At 34.9% G+C, this 13,478-nt stretch overlaps 2 protein-coding genes across 3 annotated transcripts; both read right to left on the reverse strand.

Annotated features, from left to right (window-relative positions):
- Positions 1–638: 638 nt before the first annotated feature.
- Positions 639–4,263, reverse strand: LOC108818079 (NADP-dependent malic enzyme 4, chloroplastic). Its single transcript, XM_018590937.2, is given in 16 exon segments — positions 639–949; positions 1,044–1,263; positions 1,337–1,411; positions 1,486–1,563; positions 1,635–1,724; positions 1,800–1,952; positions 2,026–2,073; positions 2,150–2,248; positions 2,314–2,397; positions 2,487–2,558; positions 2,640–2,735; positions 2,819–2,884; positions 3,014–3,119; positions 3,446–3,467; positions 3,470–3,980; positions 3,982–4,263. Coding segments are annotated over 16 exon segments (1,953 nt in total). The 5' UTR covers positions 4,126–4,263; the 3' UTR covers positions 639–860.
- A 7,291-nt stretch (positions 4,264–11,554) lies between these two features.
- LOC108832240 (rac-like GTP-binding protein ARAC5) lies at positions 11,555–13,478 on the reverse strand. Of its 2 annotated transcripts, none has more exons than XM_056996195.1 (7): positions 13,147–13,478; positions 12,960–13,047; positions 12,377–12,438; positions 12,234–12,297; positions 12,088–12,152; positions 11,941–12,006; positions 11,555–11,865 (listed from the first exon to the last, which is right to left on the reverse strand). In XM_056996195.1, exons 1-7 carry the CDS (start codon positions 13,243–13,245, stop codon positions 11,767–11,769), a joined length of 543 nt encoding a protein of 180 aa, XP_056852175.1. In that variant the 5' UTR covers positions 13,246–13,478; the 3' UTR covers positions 11,555–11,766. The 2 variants fall into 2 exon arrangements, with proteins under 2 accessions (XP_056852175.1, XP_018461237.1); XM_018605735.2 differs by having other exon boundaries at positions 12,377–12,486; positions 13,147–13,477.

Here is a 13,478-nt window from a genome sequence, read left to right on the forward strand (position 1 = left end):
TTCCATCCATAATCTTATCCTCTTTTTTCCTGCGAGTGGATGTTGGCCAGATATTACATAGCCATTTTGGTGTGTGTGATGATAAATTATTGGCAGTTTCTTGTGCATTGTTCTTCTCTGTTTAAGACGTGCAATGAGGATAGCAAACGCAGCTCAACAAATGGCTTAAGGCAACCCTGAGGTAGCAAAGGACCAGTCACAAGAATCCCTTCTTTACAAGTACATTGCATTCAATAATGTTCCAAAAACAGAAAGGTGGGTTGATGAGTGACCATATGACCAGAGACGTTCCTGAAATGATGAGGGTCATAAACATTTTAGTAAGTTTTTAACAAAAGAAATTCTTTTAACAAATTTGGTGGTTTTTTAATATAAATATTTAAAATAAAAATTGGGAGCCTTAATGACCTCATTAAGTTGCGTTTTTGTGACTTGTAGTTGTATCCGCCACACAGACCTGAATAAAATCCGTCATAGCTTTCGGATATAAACAAAACCATACCCCTCGTCTCTCCGTGAACCAATTAAAGGACATATGTTGCTTTGTCTCATCACGAGTGTTGCAGTATTACACTTGCTAATTATAATACTAGTTATGAAACAGAAAAACTGGGGTTTCAACAAAAAAGAACAATCAATAGAAAAAAAAGGATTATCATGAAAATTTCCTAAAAAGGAAAATCATACGAAATCAGTTGCACATATATGTTGATACGAAGATGCTAAACAACATAACATAACATGACTACTAGACTCTAGAGAAGCAGTTTTAGTAGATTATTGCGGAATAGTGATGATAACAAACACATATATTAAAGATGGTGAAAGAATGGGAGGAGAGTGTAAAGCTTATAATCCCCTTAGCGATAGCTATGATAGGAAGGGCTGTACATGCTGCTCTCAGCACACTTCTCCAGCTCCTTGGGCTGAGGCAACCTCGTCGCCAATCCTATTACATGTTTGCAAATGTAATCACACTTAAAAACTCACTACATTAAAGCAACACAAGCTAACACTAAGGCTTAAGGGGTGTGTGTACTTACCCAGTTCATAGGCCTTGGCAGCCACTCTAGCTGCAATACGAGCTGAGATTTTTCTGATATTCCTAAAGGGAGGGAATATCATCCCCTTCTCATAGTGCTCCTCCATTAGTTGCTCAGCCAAAGCTTCTGAAGCAGCCAGAAGCATGTCATCATGAACACGGATGGTCCCTGACATTATTAGCCCCAGTCCAAACCCAGGGAATATGTAAGCATTGTTTGCCTGTCCAACCAAACACAATCAGTCAGAATCTAACTCTCTTTAAATCAGTTGTTATCATAGCTCAGGTCCCAACCTGTCCAGGCACAAACGTCCTCCCCTCATACTCTACCGGCGGAAATGGGCTTCCACTTGCAAAGATCACTCGTCCCTGTGGATCAAAAGGTTGACTAATCATCCACTTCTCTCTGATCATGATAAGTAAACAATCTTAACTTTGTTTACCTTACTCCACGTATAAGCCTGTTCTGCTGTACATTCTGACTGAGAAGTTGGGTTTGAAAGAGAAAGGATGATGGGTTTCTGCACGCACCAAGTTCGAGTCTATTGTCAGGACCCCAACACAAAATGCATATGTTATGCGGAAACAATACCTCATTAAGCTCTGCCATGGTTTCCACCACTTCTTGAGTGAATGTTTGACCTACTCCTGATGTTCCGATTAAAACGGTCGGCTTGATTGCCTGGATGATCAAAAGTAGTTCAGTGTTAAAACACTGAGAACCAATAAAAAGGTAACATAACAACAACCATCACACCTTGACTGCATCAACAAGCTCCTTTATGGGTTTATGGTCATGAGCCCAAGGCTTTTTGAAATGTTGAATGGATTCTTTACGGGAACTGACAATCAATCCCTTCGAATCCACAAGCCAAATATTCTTCCGAGCCTCTTCCAAAGGAATTTGGCACTACATTCACCAAAACATATTAGAAAACAGAGTAGCTTAGTAAAGCAAATGCACACAAGCTTTTATAGCTTACCTTCTTTGATATCTCAAGAGCAATTAGTTCAGCTATTCCTGTGCCAGCCTGCATCACAAAGAAAATGGTCAAGAAAAATCATTTGACAGAATGGATTTCACTGAAAGAAAAGTCCAAGCCTTACCTCTCCAGCACCGAGGAAGAGGAATCTATGGTTAGCTAAGGATCCACCAACAAATCTAAGTGCACCGATGAGTCCAGCAAGCACAACTGATGCAGTGCCCTGTATATGAAATTACAGTTTCAGGACTTGGTACATGTGCGTATCACATCTTAATCAGAATATACCTGAATATCGTCATTGAAAACAAGATGTGTTGTACCATACTTAGCTAACAGGTCAAAAGCATTATGGTTGGCAAAGTCTTCAAACTGCAATTTTATCAGAAACGTCTAGTTAGTGAACTTGTGTTAGTGGGAGTACACTTATCAGTGTGTTTAATAAGGACTTAAAGCAAAACCTGAATAACAACTTTCTCCCCATAGTTCTGTTTGACTGCAGTCATGAACTCATGCATAAGTTCAGCGTACTCCTGTAAAAAAAAAGAAGAGGATTAAGGGTTCGGTTTCATCCCAAGACAGTTTTACTAAAAGGTGCAGACGAGCACATTTACCTCTCCAGTAGCTCTCCTTTGGCGGAGTCCAATGTAGAACTCATCATTCAATAGCTTCTCATTGTTTGTCCCAACATCAATTGTTACAGGCAGACACTGGCAAGCGACCAATATATATAAATAGTGAGAAGACTATGAATGAGAGAATGTGGTTGAATGAGAATAAAGCTGATTCTTACCGCAGATGGGCGGACACCTCCAAGTGCTGTATACAGAGAAAGTTTCCCAACTGGTATTCCCATTCCCTGCAGACAACATTAATGATAATGTGCAGGTTAGTAAGAACATAAATCTAGACACATTTAGTGTCTTTTTCTTTTTTTTTTCAAAAGCTGGTTGATCATGCTATTGAAAATGTTACACAAACAACTTGCCTGACAACCAAGATCACCTAAACCTAAAATGCGCTCCCCATCGGTGACAACAATGACCTGAATATTCTTCTCAGGCCAGTTCCTCAGCACTTCAAGTATCTTACCTCTATTAAAGGTCAAAAAATGAGTCCAAGAAAAAAATACTAATAGTGGTCTGGGCGACAAATCAGTTAACCAAACAATTTTTCTATATAAAAATAAAAAGAAGAAAAATCTATAAAACTTCTGATACTAAAAATCTATAAAATCTATAAACATATAAAAATACTAAAAGTGGTCTGTTGATTAAAAAAAACATGTTCTAAAATCGGTTTAGGCAGGCCTATGCGACAAAATCAGTTACAACCAAAACAATTTTTCTATATTAAAAAAAAAAAATCTATAAACTTCTAATTACAGCCTGGTGATGTTCTTGAACTATAAGAGACTCACTTTTCTTTCAAGCTGATAAAAGCCCCTGCGGACGCAAGAAAATGCTACCATACTTCTGGCAAGCCTCACCAACCGTAGGAGTATAAACAACAGGCAGCAACTCCTCAACGTGCTCGATCAGAAGCTTATAAAAGAGCCTCTCGTTGGTCTCCTGGAGATCCATCATGGCCATATACCTCTGCAAGGGCACCTGATAGTGCCTGAGCGTGTGCATCATCTTCTTCACCTGAAGATCCTGCGAGATGACGGTCGGAGGGAGCAGCCCGCGCAGGTAGTGCGCGTCCCGCTCCCTCTGGCTGAAGGCGAGGCCCTTGTTGTGGTGGGGATCACGCAGCAGAGTGTAGCCGCTGGCCACGGAGAGGGACCAGGGGGTGATGGGCATGTCCTCCGTGGCGGCGTCTTCGCCGTAGACGTCTTGGACTCCGCCGGTCACGTCGGGGGTGGGGGAGGGGGGAGTTGTGGTGGTGGTTTCGATCAGAACGCTGCCGTTTGGATCGAGACGGTTGGATCCGAGGGGCGAGTGGTGGAGGAGGTGCGGAGAGAGAGGAGGTGGTGGGCGGCGCCGACGCGGGGAAGACGACGGGGAGGCGGAAGGGGAACATGTCCGAGGCGTGTCGATGTAAGAGATTGAGCTTGGTCGGATCTGCGAAGGAGTGATGATCAATGGGACAGGAGGCCATTTTTCGGACAGAGATTGTGGCGGTCGGATCTTCAGATCTACGGGAGTGATCAAAAGATGCAAAAAGAGGATTTTGGATCGCGAGTTTAAATGAGCTTCTCCGCCTCTCAAGTTACGAAACGACGCCGATTCAGTTAGGTTAGCTAAACTAAATTTAATTGTACATCGATACAACCTATGCTTTTTCCTATATATCATGTGCTTGTTTTCTTATCTGTCCATGAGTCCATGACTAATGGTCAAATACTCACACCCCCTTTGTGCGTGTGTATAGAATCCTTGTTTTCTTAAAAGTTAAAACCAATGTTCTATAAATAGGGTCTATAGGCAGCGCCGCCTTCGCAATTTGACCATAGTTAATTTTTTTTTTTTTGGCTCAACTTCAACTTTATATTAACCAAAGAGTAGTACATGATTTCAACCACAAGGATTTAACCACATTTACAAACAAAGTGATCTAGTATCACCTAGAAACACATAGATGGATCCTACGCTACCCGAATCGGTACTTTGTTGTAATTCTACCCATGAGAACAAGTCCCCTCCAGTCCAAAGAGAATTGTCTCTTAAACCCCTACAATTTGACCACACAAGTGAACGAAACATGAAATCCGAGATTAACTAAACCTAATCGAGGCTAAACTTTAAAACCAAGCATTGGTCACCAAATCTTTGGAATGCAGCACTCGGACCAATACGTCAACACCAAACAATGCATCTCCCGACTAGGTTCAGTATCATCGGACACAGTTTCTCACTTCTTAGCCGAAAAGACGGCACAAAGCCGTACTGAAAAGCGGACTTGATGACAGCTGTACGTGACCGGAATAGCATTTCCAAGCTTCAAATGGCGTGAAACCTTACCACCTGACAATCCGCAGAGCCGTTGCCGGAGCTGAGAAGTAAGGCCCACCGTGTACTTCCACCAGGTTTCCTTTGCCGGTTGACTACGCCGACGTTAGAGAACCCAGCCACACGTTGTCTCCGGGATCCGAAGAAACAAACCATCTTCCACTGATCTTCAACCGCCGCTCCGTTTGTCTCACCGCCGCACCAGGGAGTAGATCCAAACCAGAGGAGGGTTCCCACTAGCTTCACGCGCCGCCGTCACGAAGAAAACGCCACAGATCTAAAAAACGGAAAATTAAATCTGGGAGCTTCTTCAGCCCTAAACGCCGATCTCCCCTGCATCCGTCGCTCCACAGTCTCACCACTTTTCCAGAACCACCATTGACACTCCTTCAACCAATACATGTTTCCAGTGAAGAAAAGGTGACCCAGAATCGCCGGTATATCGAACTGAGATTGAACAAGATGATAAGAGAGACAAATAAAAAAGAGATTTAAGGAAAGAGGGAAAACCTCCGGTACCGGACGGAGCCGGACCGGAGAGGCGGTAAAAACTTCTGTAAGGTGAGTTTGAGAGAGTTTGTCGAAGGAGAAAGGGTTTTGGAATTCCATAGTTAATTTTTTTTAAATAAGGTAAAAGCAGAATTTTCCCAATTGGTATATTTTTATATTAAATATTTTTTTAGATAATATATTATATTTTCTTAGATTATAGTTTTTAAATATAAAACTTGCTATATTTTTATATTACAGATGTTATTATTTTTATTTTTATTCCATTTTGTTTATATAAAAGAAATTTGTTTTTATTAAATTACATTTTAATATAAAATACTATATATGACATTGTCTTTTGATAATGAAGTGATTAAAAACAAATATCAACAAATAGAAAAGTTAAACAAAAGATACTAGAAATAACATTTTAATAATTAAATTTATTTATTAAAATTATTTATAATTGATTATTATAAAAACTAACATCAAAACGACATATAAAAATTAATTTATCAAATAATACTATAGCACAAAAATAAAAATAAATGAAGAAAAATAAGTTATGATGGAACGTTTACATTAAATAAAAGCAGGTAAGTTGAACTGAAACATAAAATCAAAGAGTGATTATCTTTAAATGGTAATTATACACTTTGTATATAAATAACTAGGGTCGGCCCGCCCTACGGGCGGGATATACTTTACTTGTGATCTAGTTTATTATTTTTATATATTTTTATAGTTTCTGTTTTAGATTTGCATTTTCCAGTGATGTGTATGAAATATGTTATTTTATTGATTTAAAGTGTTCTTTAGTTTGTTTGTAAATAATTTTTGTTTTGAAGTTTAGCTTCTATGATATCACAATGATTGAGTTGTCATGTGATTCTCAGTTAGATAAATTGCATCTAATAGTTAATGTATATGACTCTTTTTGAGGTTTTCACCAGCTATAAAACTTTTGCATAATTTTCCAAAAAAAAAAATCTCAACTTTGTTGAGAAATTGGCAATGAAAACATTAGCCAATTCAGTTGAGTTGGAAATGGTGTTCCTGCTGGGAATGTTGTTCCTGGTGTTCATCGATCTCATTTCTTAAGTTTATTGTTGAGTGGTACTCATTTTTAGTAAAATAAACTCTATTGTTTCTTACGAAAAATATGAGCATCTCTGGACTATTTCTTGTTTGGTCTTAACTGTTAAGCAAAGGATATAAAATCCTGGAAAAAAGAAATTCATAATTGTTTCTATGTTTGATTTGAAATCAGCTACCAAGTTGTTTTTGTTGTCAATATTTGGAGGACCCATTGATAGAAATGGATACTATTTGTGTTTTCATTACCAAAATATTAAAACTGTTACATGGTTTGCAGAGATTTTAAATCTATTTATAGCGTATTATATAGGTTAAGAAAATATATACAACCAAATAAATTGGAATATAATCTCTTACAAGATTTCAACATCATAACATAAAATCTACGTTTTGACACATGAACACTTATCATCAACTGCCATTCTTAATTTTCTGTTATTTACTTGATATATTTTGTTTTATATAAAACTTGATTCTCATAATAATAGCGCGTGGGATATGTTTCATTTATGATATGTTTGTATTATTATATTTTTATTGCAATTGTGTTATGCTAGGATCTAGAAGAGAAGTATATAAATCAGTTGTGCGTCGTAAATGATCAACTTGTGGTTTATATTCTGCTAAAACTTTGTGGCTATTTAGTGAAATATATATATTTATTGTTCTATCATAGGTTCGAAGACTCATATTCCAATGAACATCTGCCCCTTTGTAACAATTGGTTGTTAAAATGTTAGGTTGTTATATGTATCGTAACTACGCATATCATATAAAAATAGTATAAGCGGTTGCCTAAATTATCATTTTTAGAGCTGGAAGGATATAAAGGTGCACATCTTTTTGAATTTTCATTTGGGTTTTATGCAATTTCAATTGTACTGTTGATTCTTATAGATAGTTTTCTGAATTTATCCTCAGACTTTATGTTTTTCTTTCTTGTAACAAAGATTTATGGAATTCATTTGTTCTAGGAGAAAATAAAACAATCTTCAGCGAAGAATTACTTAACATAATTAATTAAGAACACAACAATACATGAATGATCATAAAATGCGTAAAACAAATTTTATCACGTCCCTCTACATGTTCCTTCCCCTTAGCCCTAGTACTTGTTGCCTTGCATTCCAAGCAAACATTATCCACCATTTTATCGTCTTGTTCTCATCATCTTCTCCATTACCTCAACCTCTGCCTTCATCACCACATATTCCTCCTCCTTTATATTCTCTTTCAGCCACTCCTTCATCCCCATATTTTCAGGGTCGAGACTCATCTCACCGTTCACCGTTTCAATTTGTACATCTCAAACTTCAGATTCCTCTCTCTCTCTCTCTCTCTCTCTCTCTCTCTCTCTTCTCTCTCTCTTCTCTCTCTCTCTCTCTCTCCTCTCTCTCTCTCTCTCTCTCTCTCTCTCTCTCTCTCTCTCTGACCAATCAAAAGTGTTACCGTTTGATTCATCATCCCCCAAGAGGGTCTTGCATCAATGGATCTATACAGTGAAATCAAATGCCTTGTATGAGCTATTCTTCTCCAGATGTACGTTGATATTTCTACTCTATCCACCATCTCCACAGCTGCAAGCTCAGACGAAAGATCTATTGAGTCCAAGCAAGTAACCTGCTGAGAAGTTATCAGACGTGATGTTTCCATAAAAAAAATCTTCAAGGCATGGTGTTTCCCGTTCTGTAGACAGAACAATGTGATTCAAACACAACTTCAGAAACTAAATATGAGATTTAAAGTTTTTATTAAACCTTTGGAAGAGCTTCAAGGTATGCTTTTGGAACTTCCATTTCAGTTAGCACAATGCGGTTGATTGACATACACGCTTTCAAGATTTGGTTAGTGAAATCATAAGTGTGGTCTAGCTTCTTCCTGGACTGGTCAGAGAATCCATCAGATGGCACACATGGCAGAGAAAGCCATCATTTATCTCCTTAATATCATATAAACATTCAAAACTAAAGCTAATTACCGTAGAGATTGGTAATAGCGTTAGAGATGGCAGGACAAACTCCTTCACCAGAACCTGACATGTCTTCACCAAGCAGTAGCTTCGCCATCCTCTCTTTCACCTATTCAACTTCTGCACACAGACACAACAAAAATGTCAAAACTTTTTTTGTGTAACAGAGAGATTGTTTTTTAACAAACCTGAAGTCTCTGTTCAGATTCGTTGTTTCAATAGATTGATAGGATGATTTAGAGAGTAGAATGCTAACCTTTTTATACTTGAAGTTCCTCCGTCTTTCAAGAGCAAAGTCCGCATTGAAGGTAGATCGTTAATGATGATTTAAGGACTTTAATAAGATGAATCTGTAACTTATGGATTTCTGGGATGGTGAGAAGAAGATGAAGCAACTGATTCGAAACCTTAGGTGTAACCCCATATCGCGGCGGCGGAGAAAGAAACGGATTGAATCCATATGATATTACAAAACAAAACGACGCGTTTCCAGCATATTGATTTACTCTTTAATGGGCTTCATAAAAATTCAAAAGATACCGAATATGCATAAAAGCCCAAACGAATTACAATCCTGAATAAATGAAACTCAGAGTTTCAATCTCTAGACACGTGTCGCTATATCAAACTCCGAATTTGTGACGTGTCATCCGACGTGGCGACTCAGGAGAGATACACCATGTTTTATAGTAATAGATAATCATATGTATTACAGAGTTTAGATGTTAACTTATTAACTTAGTTTTTAGATTTAGTTATATAATTATTTCGATGAATTATAAAAATTAGATAGTAAAAAACTATATAAATTTATAGATTTGTAATAATATTACTAATTGATTTAAACTAATTATACACTTTGTATATAAATAACAATTAGATGTATTACAGAGTCTAGATGTTAACTTATTAACTTAGTTTTTATATATTATATTAGATATTTTAGTTTGTAGATTTAATTATATAATTATATCGATGAAATCATAAAAATAGATATTTCAAAAATATTTAAATTTATAGATTTGTAATAATATTATTAATTGATTTAAACTAATTTAATTCGAGTTATGCTGATATAAATCAGATATTTAAAGGGGAATTATGTTTTTACCACATTTTTATACTATTATTTATGTCTATGTTTACTAAAAGACATTTTTCACAAATACCTAAAAAGTCAAAAAAATCTTTTTATTCTTGCATTTAGATATATAAATATAAATAATTATTTAGATAAATAATACAAAATTTATTAAAATAAATAAATATTTTATAGTTTTTCGAATAATACGTTTCAAAATTCAAAATTTATAACTTTTTGAAACTATTTTAAAATAATTTTATTTTAAATTTAAATATTTTTTAGAAAAAATCATAAATTCCATCATCCAAAACTTCGCTTTCAAATGTAATTTTAAGTATAGATCAGTTAATCCAAAATATATAATTATTTATCTTTTTAAAATTAAAGGTACTGTGATTAAAGTAAATATAAAATAGTATTAAAGTAACCATAATAGTAGTATTAAGAATACCTTAGTTTAAGCAATTTCTTATGATAAAATTAATTAAATTCGTATGTTCACAGGATTCTAGAAGCAATATCGAAAATTTGTTTATGAGTGATAACGGAAAAACGAGTCATGTACTCAATAAAAAGCGGTTAAGTTGAACTGGAACATAAAAACAAAGAATGATTATCTTTAAACGGTAACAAAACACTTTTTATATAAATAACAATTAGATGTATTGCAAAGTCTAAATGTTAACTTATTAACTTTTAGTTTTTATATATTTATATTAGATATTTTAGTTTTTAGATTTGACTATATAATTATTTTGATGAATTATTAAAATTAAATATTAAAAATACACTAATTTATTGATTGTTATAATATTATTGAATGATTTAAACTAATTTAAATCGAGTTATATTACATAAATCAGATTTTTATAGGGGGAGTTATGATTTTGCCATATTTTGTACTTATTTATGTTTTGTTTTTATTTTTGATGAATCTTGTAAAGAAATTCGACTAACACGTAATGACCGCTCACTGGAAATAAGTTGAAAAGTCCGTCGAAGACATTCAAAGAAACCACTTTTTTTACCCCGATTTAATTGATGGTTGTCGAGACTCAAATCTATGTGTTGAATCACATATAGCAAATTCATATTTATTTTTACTAAAAAACATTTTCACAAATTTTTAAAGAGGCAAAAAAAATCCTTTTATTCTTGCTTTATAGATATACAAATATTAATAATTATTTAGATAAGAAATACAAAATATATGAAAATAAATAATTATTTTCTAATTATTCGAATAATACATTATCAAATTCTAATTTTTATAACTTTTTAAACCATTTTAAAAATCTTTTACTTTAAATTTTAATTATTTTTTAAAAAATCATAAACTCTACCCTCCAAAATCTCACTACTCAAATATAACCATAAATATAGATTACCATGAATATAAATTAGTTAATATATAATTTAACATACATATTAAAGTATTTTTTAACCATGAATGTGACTAAGGAGAGTGTATTCAACTGAAATTTTAGGTGATTTGTATTAAAATAATAAATCTATTGTTATTCAAACATGAATTTTAAAAACTCATTTAAAATCAATTATTATTGAATTTGACATTTCGTAAAGTACTCTGAAATCCACTGTTATTGAAAATATTTTAATTGTGGGATTTTAAAGTTTTGAGGTGATTTTAGGATGTTTGGGTGGAGTTTCTTAGTTAAAAAAAAATAAAACTCAAATCTCATTGTTTTAGGTGATATTCTAGAGTAGTTTAACAAAAAATACATAAATCTCTGCAACTTATTAAAATCATCTAAAACTTCATTAAAAATCAAATCACATCAAATGCTAAATTGAAATCATCTAAAACTTCATTAAAAATCAAATCACATCAAATGCTAAATTGAAGACATCCCCCTAAAGTAACCATAAAAAAGTAGAATTGAAGTATACATAAAAGTAGTATTAAAAATAGAGTAGTTTAAGCAATTTCTTATGATAAAATTAATTAAATTCGTCTGTTCACAGGATTCCAGCAGCAAAAAAAGATGTATTAAGATTAGTCTACATTACAAAGCAAAAGTACAACAACACAACCAGAAGAACTCATCCTTGGCTACACTTCACTCTTTAGATTCACCCAAACAATGTTACCTAAATCTTCTTCTTCTTGTTTTCTGGAAAGATGATCACAAGAAAACGCAACCATTCTTATTCTTTTTCTTCTTCTTTTGCTTGGGTGGCTGAAGCACTACTTTTATTGCTGCGTCAAAGACTGCCTTCACGTTCTGCAAAACCCCAACACTTCTCTTATACAAACAAACTTCAAAAGAAAAAGACATGTAAGATAGACTTATGTGTACCTGCTGCGTCTTTGAACTGCATTCAATGTAAGCCGGAGACCCTATCAGTTTCTTTAGTTCCTCACCCTGCAGACAAACAATGAAACAGACACTCATCAAGTTCAAAAGCTTCTGTTTGAAAGAATATTGGATTGTGGAGTTACCTACCTGGTTTGTACTAATCGGCACAGCACCAGGATGATCTATGAAGAACTGCTTGTCATCTCGAAGATCTGAAATTTTTTTCCAAAATTTTAAAGTAACAAACTTGTATCTTTTTCTTATCATCAGGACACAAGAAGAGAGTTACATACCGAGTTTTGTTCCAACGAGGATAATAGGAACGCCAGGAGCATAATGCCTGAGCTCAGGAATCCACTGAGATACCAAAATACAATATAATCAAAGGAAGAACTGAAGAAGGAAAGTTAGAAGAAGCAAAAAAAAAAAGCCAAACCTTTTTGGCTATATTCTCGTAGCTAGCTTTGCTAATAAGAGAGAAAGCAAGAATGAAGACATCTGCACCACGGTAACTCAATGGTCTTAACCTGTTATAATCTTCTTGCCCTGCACCAACCAAACAAGACCTTATTAGTTTTTTTTTTTTTTTTTTTTTTTTTTTTTTTTTTTTTTTTTTTTTTGTTTAACCTGGAGGGACTTCCACCCCCAGGGACCAACCCCTCGGCGCGAGGCGGACCATTTGGTACTATGGGGAATTAGATACCCCAATTGCCTGGCCAGCGGTTCGAACCCGGGTGCGTATTGGGGCCGAAGCTCCCTCAACAACACCAGGCCAACCCCGCTGGTTCCAAATCTTAAAACTTGCGTAAGCTTTAATTTTGATTCCTAAAAATCGACTGCTCTGATACTATATAAAGTATAATATAATATGAAATATTATTGTGTTGTGATGAATATGAAAATACAAGATATATATCATTAACATTAACATAATGTTAATATTAGATAAGCTGTATCCTTATTAGTTACAAAACAAAACCAAGATTCTATTTGATGGGTTTCAAAATGATGATTCCTACCAGCTGTATCCCACAAGCCAAGATTCACAGTGTTCCCATCTACAACCACATTAGCACTGAAGTTGTCGAAAACAGTTGGTACATAGTCCTGATTAAATTCAATCACAACAACAAGTCACCGTAAACATTTTTATAAACCTAAAACCCATTTATCAAAGGAGGAGACTTTAAGCAAATGAAAGTGTACCGTAGGGAAAGTGTTGCTCGTGTAAGAGATCAGCATACATGTTTTTCCGACCGCACCATCGCCGACGGTGACACACTTTATGAACCTCGAAGCGCTCATCTCCGCCGCAAAAGAGATCACTTTTTCTTTCCTCTTCTACTTAGCTCAAATCCATTCACAAGAATCAAGAAACGATCTTTTTAGCTAACACTATAACGATTCGAACTCGAAAAAGCTTGAACAATCCCCAAAATTCAAAATAGCAATGAAGAGATGTTCGATGAGAGAGAAAGAGAGAGAGAGAGAGATTCTTTATTTTTATTTCTCTGTTTTTTTGGGCCGTTGGTTTTGAG

The sequence above is a fragment of the Raphanus sativus genome, unplaced genomic scaffold, assembly GCF_000801105.2.
Source record: "Raphanus sativus cultivar WK10039 unplaced genomic scaffold, ASM80110v3 Scaffold0158, whole genome shotgun sequence".
NCBI classification, from domain to species: domain Eukaryota; kingdom Viridiplantae; phylum Streptophyta; class Magnoliopsida; order Brassicales; family Brassicaceae; genus Raphanus; species Raphanus sativus.

What these genes read in the sequence shown, in the direction of transcription:
- LOC108832240 (XM_018605735.2), bottom strand. Translation starts at nt 13,245, where the DNA reads ATGAGCGCTTCGAGGTTCATAAAGTGTGTCACCGTCGGCGATGGTGCG. An exon ending in CGAGCAACACTTTCCCTACG is followed by an intron (nt 13,048 to 13,146) that starts GTACACTTTCAT and finishes GAATTTAATCAG; the next exon opens with GACTATGTACCAACTGTTTT. An exon ending in TGGCTTGTGGGATACAGCTG is followed by an intron (nt 12,487 to 12,959) that starts GTAGGAATCATC and finishes TGGTTGGTGCAG; the next exon opens with GGCAAGAAGATTATAACAGG.